This window comes from Dipodomys merriami, unplaced genomic scaffold, assembly GCF_024711535.1.
Source record: "Dipodomys merriami isolate MVZ:Mamm:240054 unplaced genomic scaffold, mDipMer1.0.p SCAF_151, whole genome shotgun sequence".
NCBI classification, from domain to species: Eukaryota; Metazoa; Chordata; class Mammalia; order Rodentia; family Heteromyidae; genus Dipodomys; species Dipodomys merriami.
In genome coordinates, this window is record NW_027202838.1 from 3,057,033 (window position 1) to 3,070,034 (window position 13,002).

General features: G+C 46.8%; 1 protein-coding gene across 3 annotated transcripts in view; it reads right to left on the minus strand.

Moving 5' to 3' along the window:
* The window catches only part of LOC138827201 (long-chain-fatty-acid--CoA ligase 6), a 61,912-nt gene that overhangs the window by 21,399 nt on the left and 27,511 nt on the right, over positions 1–13,002 (minus strand). For 2 of the 3 annotated variants that reach the window (XM_070022710.1, XM_070022707.1), the window contains exons 9-12: positions 12,786–12,837; positions 4,730–4,803; positions 2,400–2,477; positions 602–736 (exon numbers count right to left, since the gene is read on the minus strand). In XM_070022710.1, the coding sequence (XP_069878811.1) occupies positions 602–736; positions 2,400–2,477; positions 4,730–4,803; positions 12,786–12,837 (339 nt within the window). Of the gene's footprint in view, positions 1–601; positions 737–2,264; positions 2,343–2,399; positions 2,478–4,729; positions 4,804–12,785; positions 12,838–13,002 lie in introns of all 3 variants that reach the window. The other variant, XM_070022709.1, reaches the window with a different exon arrangement.

Consider the following 13,002-nt stretch of genomic DNA (forward strand, 5'->3'; position numbering starts at 1 on the left):
GAATGTATCACTTCTAAACATGTGTCTTACAGGAAGACAGCCAGCAGAGAAGCCATTGTACCCTGTCATGGATTATGTGACATCCAAATGAAGGCTATGGCCAGGAGCCAGTGGTTCATGCCTGAAATCCTAGCTACTTACGACTGAGATCTAAGAATCACAGTTTGAAGCCAACCCCGGGCAGGAAAGTCCGTGAGACTCTTAACTCCAATTAACCACCAAAAAGCTGAAAGTGGGGATGTGGTTCAAATGGTAGAACACTAGCTCTGAACAACAACAAAAATCTGCTCAGGGACAGTACCCAAGCCCAGAGTTCAAGCCCCAGTACCATGGGAAACAAAAAAGCACTAACACTGCCAGGGTCCAGGGACATTGTATAGATGTAGGTTTCTTTCTTTTTTTTTTAAGTCTTCTCAACCAGGCTTTTGGAAACTAGGGAGAAAACAGAAAGAATCAGAGGATACAAGAAAGGAGGCAACTTTCTGGTCATGGTGTGAAAGTGTGGAAAACCTATATGAGGTTTCTGCCTAATAAACGGATTCTGTCCAAATGAGCTGATACACAGCCCCTCACTCTGGCCAGAGACCCCCTTGGACTTCACCTTGTCATACATCCGGTTCAGCAGTCGCGGGACCACAGGGAAAATGGTGGGTTGCAGAGCCTTCATGTCATCTGAGAGGAGGCGGATGTCCCCCTGGAAGAAGCCAACACGTCCCCCGTGGCAGTAGACAACAGACTGGAGAGAGAGGGTAAGAAGGTCCTTTAGTCTAGGCAGCCCTGGGCTTCAGGTGAGAGCTATCCAAAGTTCTACCCTCAGTGACCCCACCCCTACCCGAGCCCAGTTATAGCTGCTGTTGGGAGACACTGAAGAATACTATGTGAGCTATCTCTCACCCCTGACTCCCCCCCGAATGATTGCACTAAGTTTCACTCCATCACAGGGAGAAGAAATGGGGACAGAGTTCTGAGCTCTTAGAAGAGACTAAGATAGGCATTCTCATCGATGCCTGTCCCTCACACCCACTCTAAAACCCTGGACATGAGCCTACCTGGGAGCTCAGCTCTCTGAAAAGCACTGCATCCTTGAATGGGTCTGCTTCAAGTCTAGATAGTCTATCAGTTTCCCCAGGAACATCTCGACAACTATGAAAGGAAACCTCCATCCCCATGGGTACTGGAGCTGTTACCAAATTTGGCTGTGGGTCATGGTTGGTGAGAGGCCATAAGGCCTTTCAGGACTAGGAGTACACTGGGAGCCTTAGATCTAATCCTTTAATGCTCACAGAACCCTATAAGGAAGGCAGTATTCCTAACAACCCTTTCCTTAATGAAAAATTTAAAAATCAGAGAGGTAAAGCAACTTGCCTAGTGCCACAAAACAATTGCCAGTAATTGCTGGCATTCAAAGCCAAGCTTGAAAAGCATGCCCTGAGGCAAAATAGGTAAAATTTAAAAGGTGAAGTTTATGAGCCACGGCACCATTGGCTCATGCTATAATCCTAGCTACTCAGGAGGCTGAGGATCGTGGTTCAAATGCAGCTCAGCCAGGGAAAATATCCAAGACTCTGATTTCCAATTAACCAGAAAAAGATGGAAGAGGAACAGTGGCTCAAGTGTTAGAACACCAACCGTGAGTTAAAAAAAAAAAAAAAAGCTAAGGGACAAGTGCCTAGGCCCTGAGTTCAAACCCTAGTGTTGGCACAAACATGTAACAACAAAATGCTGCTTATTCAAAATGGTTCTTTGCGTGACACAGGAACAGCGAATCCTTTGTTCCAATAATCAGATATGGATTCCGCCCTTCACTCACTCTGTACTACCACAAGGCCTGTCTCTGAGTCAACATACCATCAGCCCCCACCTGCAGCCTGAGGAGCCATGACAATCTGATGCCCTGACTTTACTGCTCTCTTATGAGTTACAAAACAGAAGCCTATTGGCTGTACATAGAGAAGTACTTACTGCACAGAGCTTGGATGGCAAAGCACTTGTGCAAAGTTGCAAGGCTCTTAGAGCAGTTGCCACTAGCAGGGGTCGCTACCAGCTGAGTGTGTCCTTCAGCAAGACACAGCAGGCCTGTGGGGTCTTCCCTGAACGATGCTGCCAGGAGGGACAAGTGCCAAGGTCCTTGGATTCCCCCTGGCTTCTGTGGTACTTTCTGAAGAGAGGGTATTTTAGTCTTCACGCTACTAGCGGTAAGTGACACCCTAACAGGATTATGGGTTCTAGGCATGGCTTGTGCCTCCTGGATGCCAGGGCCTTACCTGCACCATTCGCTCAAACATGTGTGCTAAAGGCAAATAGGAAAAGTGCACATCCGCACAAGTGGGAGCCCACTGACTCTGCAAGAAAACAGAAGGAGCCCAGGCAAGTCCCAATCAGTCAGGTGGGCGTCTTACCTGAATCACTCTCTCAAACATGTGAGCCAGAGGCAGGAAGGAGATGAGCACATCGTCCTGTCTCGGAAAGATCACTTTCTGCAGGTGATGGGCATGGGAGACAGAAAGGAAAGAAACACTGACAGGAAGACAACAAGAGAGTCATAAAACAATAAAGAGAAAAATGATCCTGGATGGGCGAACAGGAAGAGGGGGGGATGGGGAGTGGGAGGGAGGGTGGGACAGAAAGGTGAGATGAGAGGGGAAAAAATAAAATGAGAGCCAGAGAGGGATGGGGAGAGGGAGAGGATGGTGCAGAGAGAAAGGGAGGGCAGCATAGGAAGCGGAGTGTTAGGTCGCAGCGCCAGTGGGTCTGAGTTATCTGCAGAAGCAAAGAGCCACATGAAGCACATATAAACCAGCAGAGCCGAGCTCCGCAGGGAAGTCTCCTTTCAGGAGGGGCCTGCACCTCACTTGCAGTCAGTCGGCGCCAGCCTGGCTCCCCTCCCTGCCTCCCCACAATGGTAGAACCCCAGTCTCTTGGGGCCACTTGAGCAGAAAAGTCAGAGGGTCCTAGACTATCAGCACTTTCTAGTGCTTCCGGAGAAGGAGGCCCATAGAGCCCCACGCCTATGTCAACTGTGGGTGGTGGTGAGACAGGGAGACCCAAGCCCCAGACAAAAGTAGCTGAACCTGGCCTCACAAGCCACAGCCGGGAATCAGGGCTTTTAAAGGAGAATGCCAGCCAGGTGCTGGTGGCTCACACCTGTAATCCTAGCTACTCAGGAGGCTCAGATCTGAGAATCATGGTTCGAAGCCAGCCTGGGCAGCAAAGTTCTCAAGAGACTCTTTATCTCCAATTAACCACTCAAAAACGGAAAGTGGAACTTTGGCTCAAAATGGTAGAGCACTAGCCTTGAACAAAAGAGTTCAGGGACAGTGCACAGGCCCTGAGTGCAAGTCCCATGGCTGACAAAAAAAAGAAAAAAGAAAAAAAAGAACACGAAAACAAGGCCAGCTACACCCACCAGCCTGGGCAGAATGCCAGCCCAATCAGTCTTACAATTGGGTCTGACCCTAGAAACGGGTTGCTCTGACCAGGCAGAGGCCTGCACAAGGAGGCTCAGCTTTTGTGAGCCTGCCTGCTTTTTTACTTTGTCACAGAAGTGTGCTCTCTTGGTCTGTCCTGTTTTGGTCCTGTTTGGACAAAGCCTGGAAACATGGCTCATGGTTCATAATCTGAACCATGAATCTAAGCATCTGAGGGTGTATCTTTTATAATGTCATGTAGCATGCAAGAGGGGGTCTCTACTAGGGAGAAAAGGCCTGGTTTCAATGGAAAGATAATTTGTTTTCTCCTGAAGGCAACTTCAGAATCTACTTACCAGTCCCGGGGAGATCCTTCTTTCTTAGCCTGTTATAAACACTAATGTACTTTTGTCAGGCCAAGATATATGGCTTTTTTGACTTTACATTTACCTGTAAGTATAACCTTATAAATCAGCAGCTGCCACTGTTTCTCAGACTCTAGTAGTCCTTATACACAAAATGACTGAATTAAACCCTGGCCTCCTTAAAGAACAAGTTAACAAGGATTACTTGTTTTAATTAAAGGGACCCATGCAAAAGCAAAGGGATCTCAATTTTTGAAGTTAAAAAAAAGGAAATCAAGCCGGGCGCTGGTGGCTCACGCCTGTAATCCTAGCTACTCAGGAGGCTGAGATCTGAGGATCGTGGTTCAAAGCCAGCCCGGGCAGGAAAGACCGTGAGACTCCTATCTCCAATAAACCACCAGAAAACCGGAAGTGGCGCTGTAGCTCAAGTGGTAGAGCGCTCGCCTTGAGCTGAAGAGCTGAGGGACAGCACCCAGGCCCAGAGTTCAAGCCCCACGACCAACAAAAAAAAAAAAAAAAAAAAAAAAAAGGAAATCAGGTTCACATGCTTTTCTGCGATCTCAGCTCTCTAAATCAACTGAATGTTTGTTGAGTATTGGTCATTTCACTGTTTGGGGTTAAAAGCCATGCATGGTGGTGCATGACTTAATCACAGCACTTGGGAGGCTGAGGCAGGAGAATCATGAGTTCAAAGCCAACCTTGGTGACATTATGAGATGTGTGTCAACTGAAAATCAGACAAGCAGAAAACTCAACCAGTGTCTGAGGTTAGAAGTGGCTGTCAGATGCAATTGCTCTATTGAGTACAGAAACTCCTGCCTCTTATTGGCAGCCCAGATTTGATCAGGGGAGGAGAAAAAAAAAGAAAAGAAAAGAAGAAACAGCATTTAAAACCCCTCTAAGACTTGAGGTTGTCCTCAAAGAGACACCTGCATGTAGTAAGTTTACTTTATTCACCTCTGTCACTTTCAGAAAGCCGGAGAAATCAGCAACCACATTCCCATGGGTAAGCATCACACCTTTAGGGTTCCCTGAAAACAGATGGAAAGAAGGGACATTAGTTGGGAGGTAAAGGGCCACTCCCTGAGAACTGTGCCAGAGGCCAACAGTACCAGACATCAGGCTGGCCTCCAAGTCTCTGGTACCTGGCCTCAGTTACCCTGGAGATCCAAGAAGATGAATGCTACATCTAGGAACCTCCACTTGATAGACCCTTTAAGACCACCAGGAGGCTCTTGACAGGTGGCTAAACAGGAGGACTGTCTTAAAGGCTGAAGCGTTTACCATTTGTTGCACTTTAGCCTTTCCTGCCTCCTTCAGAGCCCAACCCTGGGCCTCCAGTTCCTTCAACATACATCGCTGCTCTAGGCTGCTTTGTGTCTGCTTGGATACATCTGATTCACTGAAAACCTCCAGGTTCAGGCTCAGGCCCGGCCAGAGAGGCAGCAATTTCTGTCTGCTCATTCACAGAGATGGGACATACTCTTGCTTTGTTGAATGTGACTTTTCAAGGGTGATCATGAGGCCTGGTCTTTGGGAACCTTGAGGAAGCGAGGTCATTGACCATGACTCACAGGATAGAGACTGGTTGGGGTCGGGACAAAGATGGGCACAAGGCCAGAGGGAGCACCATTTCACATCTGGCTGAACACAGCCCTGATACTGCTTCTGTATGTCTGATAAGGCTCAAATCCTAGTCTTCTAGCCAGCATGTCAGCAAGCCATTGCTCCCCACCCCCTTCTCTGTTTCCTTACCTCTAAATCAAGGACAATCGTGCCCACTTCACAGGGGTGCCTGCTATAAGGATTAGGGACATGATCTCAGTACAACAGATGTTAAACTAGATGTTCCCACTGAGGCAGCAGATACAGTAGATATGAAACTCCAAAAGGAGGGGATCAGATTCACCTGCAGAACTTACCGGGGAAATATTAAATCAATCAGCAATGTGGGGAGGCAGAAACAGGCAGATCACAACCAGGCCAACCCAGGTAGAAAATGAGACCTTATCTTAAAAATCAAAGTAAGCCAGACACTGGTAGCACACACTGTCATCTTAGCTACTTAAGAGGCTGAGATCCAAGCACTGCAATTTGAAAGCAGGTCCGGGCAGGAAACTCTGAGACTTTTATCTCCAATTAACCAGCAAAAAGTTGGGAGTAGAGCTGTGGCCCAAATGGTAGAGCACAAACCTTTAGTAAAAAATCTAAGGGACAACTGGGCACTGATGGCTTGTACCTGTAATCCTAACTACTCCGGAGGCTGAAATTTGAGATCCGAGGATTGAGGCTGAAGCCACCTGGGACAGAAAAGTCTATGAGACTCTTATCTCCAACTCATCACCAAAAAATCAAATTTTCTTTTTTTCTTTTTTCTTTTTTTGTTGGTCGTGGGCTTGAACTCTGGGCTTGGGCATTATCCCTCAGCTCTTCAGCTCAAGATGAGCACACTACTGCTTGAGCCACAGCACCACTTCCGGTTTTCTTGTGGTTTATTGGAGATAAGAGTCTCACAGACTTTCCTGCCTGGGCTGGCTTTGAACCGTGATCCTCATATCTCAGCCTCCTGAGTAGCTAGGATTACAGGCTTAAGCCATCAGCACCCGGCCTCAAATATTATTTTTTTAAAAACAAGCTGGAGATGGAGCTTGGTTCAAGCGGTAAAGTGCCAGTTGCTGAGAACAAAAGAGCTCAGGGACAGGCCCTGAGTTCAAACCTCAGGATTGACACACACGCGTGTGCATGTACACACACACATACACGTAACAGACAAAACCTAGGCCTTGAGTTTAAGTTCTAGTATCGGCACATACAAACAAAAAATAACCAAAGCAGAAATGCTGGCAGAGTGGCTCAAGAGGTAGAGCATCTGCCTAGCAAGAATGAGGCTTTGAGTATGTGGGGGAGGAGAACTGACAGATATTTTCCTTAAACCATCTCCCTGTAAGGCCATTTACTTCAAATGTGACAGAAGGCTCTTCTAGCAAGCTGGAGGAGGAGGAGAAACAGCAATGCAGAAAAGAGGAAAGGGATACCACTTCCTCACTGTTAAGCTCCCAACAGGACCTGCTGCGGGGAGAGAGAGGTCTCAATGAAGACCATAGATTCCTAGGTTTGGATCAGCACTTGATTCTGAAATAAGACTATGATGTATACCATGGGACTTTTTTATTGCCTAAAACTGATCAGGGGCTGGGAAGGTGGCTCAGTGGTAGAGCGCTTGCCTTGCATGCAGGAGGCCCTGGGTTCGATTGCTCAGCACCAGCACCACATAAGCAAAAAGAAAAAAGCTGGAAGTGGCGCTGTGGCTCAAGTGGTAGAGTGTTAGCCTTGAGCTGAAGAGCTGAGGGACAGCGCCCAGGCCCAGAGTTCAGGCCCCATGACCAGACCCCCCAAAAAACAAAAACAAAAACAAAAATCAAACACAGCCTGGACAGGAAAGTCTGTGACACTCTTTTTTTTTTTTGGGTCCGGTCATGGGGCCTGAACTCTGGGCCTGGGCGCTGTCCCTCAGCTCTTCAGCTCAAGGCTAGCACTCTACCACTTGAGCCACAGCGCCACTTCCAGCTTTTTTCTTTTTGCTTATGTGGTGCTGAGGAATCGAACCCAGGGCCTCAGGCATGCAAAGGCAAGCGCTCTACCACTGAGCCACCTTCCCAGCCCAGTCTGTGACACTCTTATCTCCAATTATCCACCAAAAAAAAAGGCTGGAAGTGGAGTTGTGGCTCAAGTGGTAAGAGTGCTAGCCTTGAGCACAAAAGCTCAGAGACAGTACCCAGGCCCCGAATTCAAGCCCCAGGACCAAACACAAAAATAGACCTCCCTAAACTGCCAAAACATAGGAAGTGATTCTGGGAGTAAAGAGGACACATAATTTTAAAAGGTCATATTTTTATAATAGGTAGTTATTAAAGTACCTTCATTTTGGAAAGACTATCTTACCTCTACCTGTCCTTTAATTCTAGCACTTCCTCAAACCCTGGCCCTTATTAAGACATTTCCACCAATTGTCTCTTAAGATCCAAAATTCCTGGGGCCCACAAAATATTTTCAGTGTTGTCTCATAAGTTTTACCTATGAATTCTCAGGTTTCTAGAAGTTTCTAAAGAACGCCCCACACACAGGGAAAGGGATAGAACTAGAACAAATCATTTTGACTGAGGTAAGCCAAAAGCAGAGAGACAAACGGCACATGGTCTCCCTGATACGTGGATGTTATGACAAAGTAAACAGGACTCAAGAAACAAAGGACCTACACTCAATTTGTCATATCATTTCTAAATGACTCCATATTCCTGACCTCATATATGGTATTATACATATATATGTATATATATTTATATTTTTATATATGTATATATATATTTACATATTTACACATGTATATATTTATATATATGTGTGTATATATATAGGCACATCTGAGGGAAGCTAGGAGGGGGACACAGAATCAGAGGGAAACAGGAAAATATACAACAGAGGGGCCCATCAGCTGTACTGGACACTGATTTAAACAAACTAAGCAACTCAAGGGCAGCGATGGATGGGATGGAGGGAATGAGAGGGAAAGAGGGAACAGCTTATATACTAAGCGAAAGGAAAGAAATGTACATACCACCTGATGTGGAAGAAATAGCTCATAGAATTCACATACATTATAGACCATGATGATGACAATTTGCCTTGTGAAGGTTAAAATGTGTTTATGACTTTAACTAAGTATCACTATCCCACAATACTGTGAAATTTGTGAAATTTATGTAATCAATCTCAGTAATTTTTTTAAATGAACACTCCTCCCCTCCCACCCCAGATAGCAGATATGGAATCAGGATTGTCACAAAACAGGAGCCCACTGCCATACACAGAACTTTAGATCTGTGAGGCTGGCTGGCTTCCTCACACCTAACATAACCTCAGTGTGGAGGGTCTGAGGATCTTGAGAGAAAGTTGTCTTTATTGATTAAAAAAAAAAAAGCTCAATTCAGTTCCTGCCCAAACAATGACTGATGGCAGCAATTATTCAATTATACTGAGTTTCGGTAAGCCTTTCCTTCTCCAGCATGATGCAGAATGTTCACACATCCTCTGGATACAACTTAGCCGCACAGTGCTGACAGCGTCTGTCCTGTGTTCTCTTGACTGCTTCTGCTCTGGCTCTTTTTGGAACTCTTGTGCCATCATTCTTCACATACAGCACTTCCAGGCTGGGCCGGCTCCTGGCCCCTGCTTTTCCTCACTCAATCTGCCTTCACAGCAATATTCTGTCTTGCTGTGGATTATTTGGGCATGCTGTCATTGTTATGCTGTTCCCTCTCTTAGGAACCCCCTTTTCTCTCTTTATCTTTTATTCCAACTACTGACCCTTTAGTAATCTGCTAGATTGGAATTCTATAGGAATCCTTTGTGTCCTGCTGATCCGACATCTCACTGGCAGGGTACCCTATGCAGCCTGCATGCAGACCCTCAAGTAATAACCAAATTGTACTGCAACTGCCTGATGATGTGGGCTGTGAGCTTGTGAACACATACATGTCATGTGGGCTTTCTCTTATCCATTGCTCGACGGTAGGTCTAATGCACAGTGGGTGCTCAGAAGAACAAGCAAAGGCTGGGAGCTGGTGACTCACGCCTGTAATCCTAGCTACTCAAGAGGCTGGGATCTGAGGATCTCGGTTTAAAGCCAGCCCAGACAGGAAGGTCCCTGAGACTCTTACCTCCAAATAATCACCAAAACAAAAGCCAGAATTAGAGCTGTGGTTCAGGTGGCAGAGCACTAGCCTTAAAAAACTCAGTGACAGTGCCCAGGCCCTGAGTTTAAGGCCTGGGACCCCCCCCCCCCCACACACACAGAATGAACACATACAAACTAGAAAAAATGTCAAAGACACAAAATGAGGAGAAAGTGCTTCACAAGACCACTGCTTTTCATCTTTGGAAGGAAGACGACAAAACTCCTAAGGATACAGCATCTTAACTAGCATTTAAGGAATCTAGTTTCTTAAAATGTTTGGAGAGATAGGTTCAGATTCATTGCTGGCTAATGGTTACTTTGAAATGCATAATTAACCATATATCTGCCCTAGATACAAAGAACAATCTCTCTCCTCCTCCTGGGTCTTTTTTTTTTTTTGTCAGTTGTAGGGTTGGAACTCTAGGCCTGGGTGCTGTCCCTCAGCTCTTCAACTCAAGGCTAGTGCTCTAGCTTTTGAACCACATTGCTACTTCCGGTCTTCTGAGTGGCTTATTGGAGAGAAGAGCCTCATGGACTTTCCTGTCCGAGCTGGCTCTGAACCACAATCCTCAGATCTCAGCCTCCTGAGTAGCTAGGATTACAGGCATGAACCACTGGCACCCAGCCCTCCTGAGTCTTCCTGGCATGGCTAAGGGATCCAAAACACTAGCTTATTTTAGGTTTCCTCAGATGTATATACCACATGCTAGAAGGAAACTTTCTTAGAATAATTCCACCAGAATCGAGGGCCAATGTCAGATTGAGATCATAATTTCCATCTTTGCTCATCAGAAGAACAATGTGGCCTGATCAGGCTAAAAGCCAGCATGAAACCTCAGCTATGATGCCAAGGACACATGTGGCTGACAAGCTGACATCAGAATGAATATAAGAAGCACAGCCCAGGCTTACTCTAAAGCCAAGGAAATCCACTGGCAGGGTGATATTGGGCCAAAGATCTAGTTACTGCCCTAGCTCTGTCCCAGCAACAGCCACAGCAGGATTGGGACTCTAAATCACAACTCATTTTCCAGGCTCCATGCATTCCGTTCCACTGCACGGAGCTTGCGTAGGACAGCTCAGCGTTTGACTGGCAATCAGTCTGGAAGATACTGGACATGACGTCTGTCCTATCTAGCCAGACCAGCACATTTCTACTTCCGGAAGTCCTTTCCTAGGTGTAGGGCATCATGACCAAGTATCATGGTAAAAGCCTTGAAGGCACTCGTAGAAGGCAGAGGTCCAAAGCTAAAGGTCACAGCAGTGAAATACTCCCCCAAATATTGTCACTATGAAACTCATACCAAAAACAAAACAAACAACAACAACAAAAAACCTGCCGGTGGCTCATGCCTATAATCCTACTTACTCAGGAGGCTGAGGTTTGAGGATCATGGTTTAAAGCCAGCCTGGGCATAAAAAATCCCTGTAAGACTCTTATCTCCAATTAATCACTCATAAACTGGAAGTGGAGCTATGGCTCCAATGGTAGAGTGCTAGCCTTGAGTAAAAAGAGTTCAGGGACAGCGCCCAGGCACTAAGTTCAAACCTCATAACTGGAAAAAAATAAAAAAACAAAAGCCAGGCACTGGTGGCTCACACCTGTAATCCTAGCTACTCAAGAGGCTGAGAGCTGAGGATCGTGGTTCAAAGCCAGCCAGGGTAGGAAAGTCCATGAGACTCTTATCTTCAATACACCACCAGAAAACCAGAAGTAGCAACCGTGGCTCAAGTGATAGAGCACTAGCCTTGAGCTGAAGAGCTGAGGGACAGTGCCCAGACCCAGAGTTCAAGCCCCACGAGCAACAACAGAAACGTTGGAAAGCTTTATTTAAAGTGCAATGTAAGCCTGAAGGGTATTTTTAAACTGGACTACCTCTGGATATATCAACTTCTAGTAAGTTTTATTTCTTTTCTGAGTATGGTAAAAAATCCTTAAGCCAACCTGAATAAATAACAAAAATCCATTTCCATTCAATAAAGCCATGTTTCTCATGATCCATTGACATGGAGAATCTGGGTTCTGGAGCTGGGTAAAGGTCAGCCAAATGTCTTAGAAGCTCTTTTTATAGCGGGGGGAAGCAGGGGGGGAGGTGTGGACCTCCAGAACTGTTGTCAGGCAGGCCAGTCCTTAGTCTGGAGAAAGTCTGGAAACCTTTCGCTCATTCAGGACAAAGCAAATAACTTCCCAAGTCATCAGATAAGACAAGAGTGACAGACAGTGGCAGACAGACTGGGTGGGGAGTTCTGAGAACAAGGCACAACTCTTTTTTTTTTTTTTTTTTGTCACTTGTGGGGCTTGAACTCTGGGCTTGGGCACTGTCCCTGCACAATTCAGCTCAAGGTGAGCGCTCTACCACTTACAGCGCCACTTCCGGTTTTCTAGTGGTTTTTTGGAGATAAGAGTTTCACAGACTTTCCTGCCCCGGCTGGCTTTGAACTGTGATCCTCAGATCTCAGCCTCCTGAGTAGCTAGGATTACAGGCATGAGCCACCGGCGCCCCGCTAAGGCACAACTCTTAAGACCTCCATTTGCTCGTGTCCACTTGGGGCAGGCTCAATGTGGAGCTGCTTACAACACAGACTCAGCTGAGGCCCTAGCAGCACACTGAGAAGGTGGGGCGGGCCCCTAGAAACTGCAAAGTACAGTGCCTGTACCATAGGCTTCATGTCCACTCTGTCTCTGCTCATGCTATGTGTGCACCCCATGGTTGGTGCCACGCACAGGTTGTGCCATTTCTTCCTGACAGTCATGCCTGTTGCTGCAGAGCACCTGCACTGCCCACCTGTATCCTGCTCCATCTCCCACCTGACACCTAACCATCCTGCTCATAGGTGAGAAACTGAGAACAGGGATGGCAGAGAGAATGAGTGATGGGTTCATAGCAAGTGTGGAGATGAGACTCAAACTTAGCCTCTCAGAGACACAAAATGCCATATCCCTTCCCCAGTTCCTGGTGGGGAGGCAGGGCCAGGAAACAGTGGAGTGACAGGTGTTTCCCATAAAGAAATGACTGCTGTGGGAAAAGTCTTACCCCAGCATGTGGTCTAGATACCCAGGGCTCTACTGGCTCAGCTCTGGGAAGTGCAAGGTCTACATGACCCGTTTGTCCATCTGCAGCTGGTCACCTGGGTCCTGTCTAGTCCAGGTAATGGCACTAGCTAGGCGAGGACAAGGCTCAGCCTATCTCATAGAGGCACCACGGGCTCTTGGAAGTCAACTGCTAGGCTTCCAGGAAAAGGTGAAGATAGATGACCACAATAGTCATCTCTACTTACCTGTTGTGCCACTAGTGAAACACACAATGGAGAGGTCATCAGGCTGCGGGGGCTAGAGGAATGAGAAGAGCTGTGTGTTAGGAAGACCCTAGGGCCAAAGATACCAGGGCCAGCCCCATGCCTGTGCTGAGGTGAGTGATGTGGCTATGGGCATTGCTGGGTCTGCATGAATGCCCCTGCATGTGATAGTTGGAAAGGTGGGCAGGTGAGCTCTCAA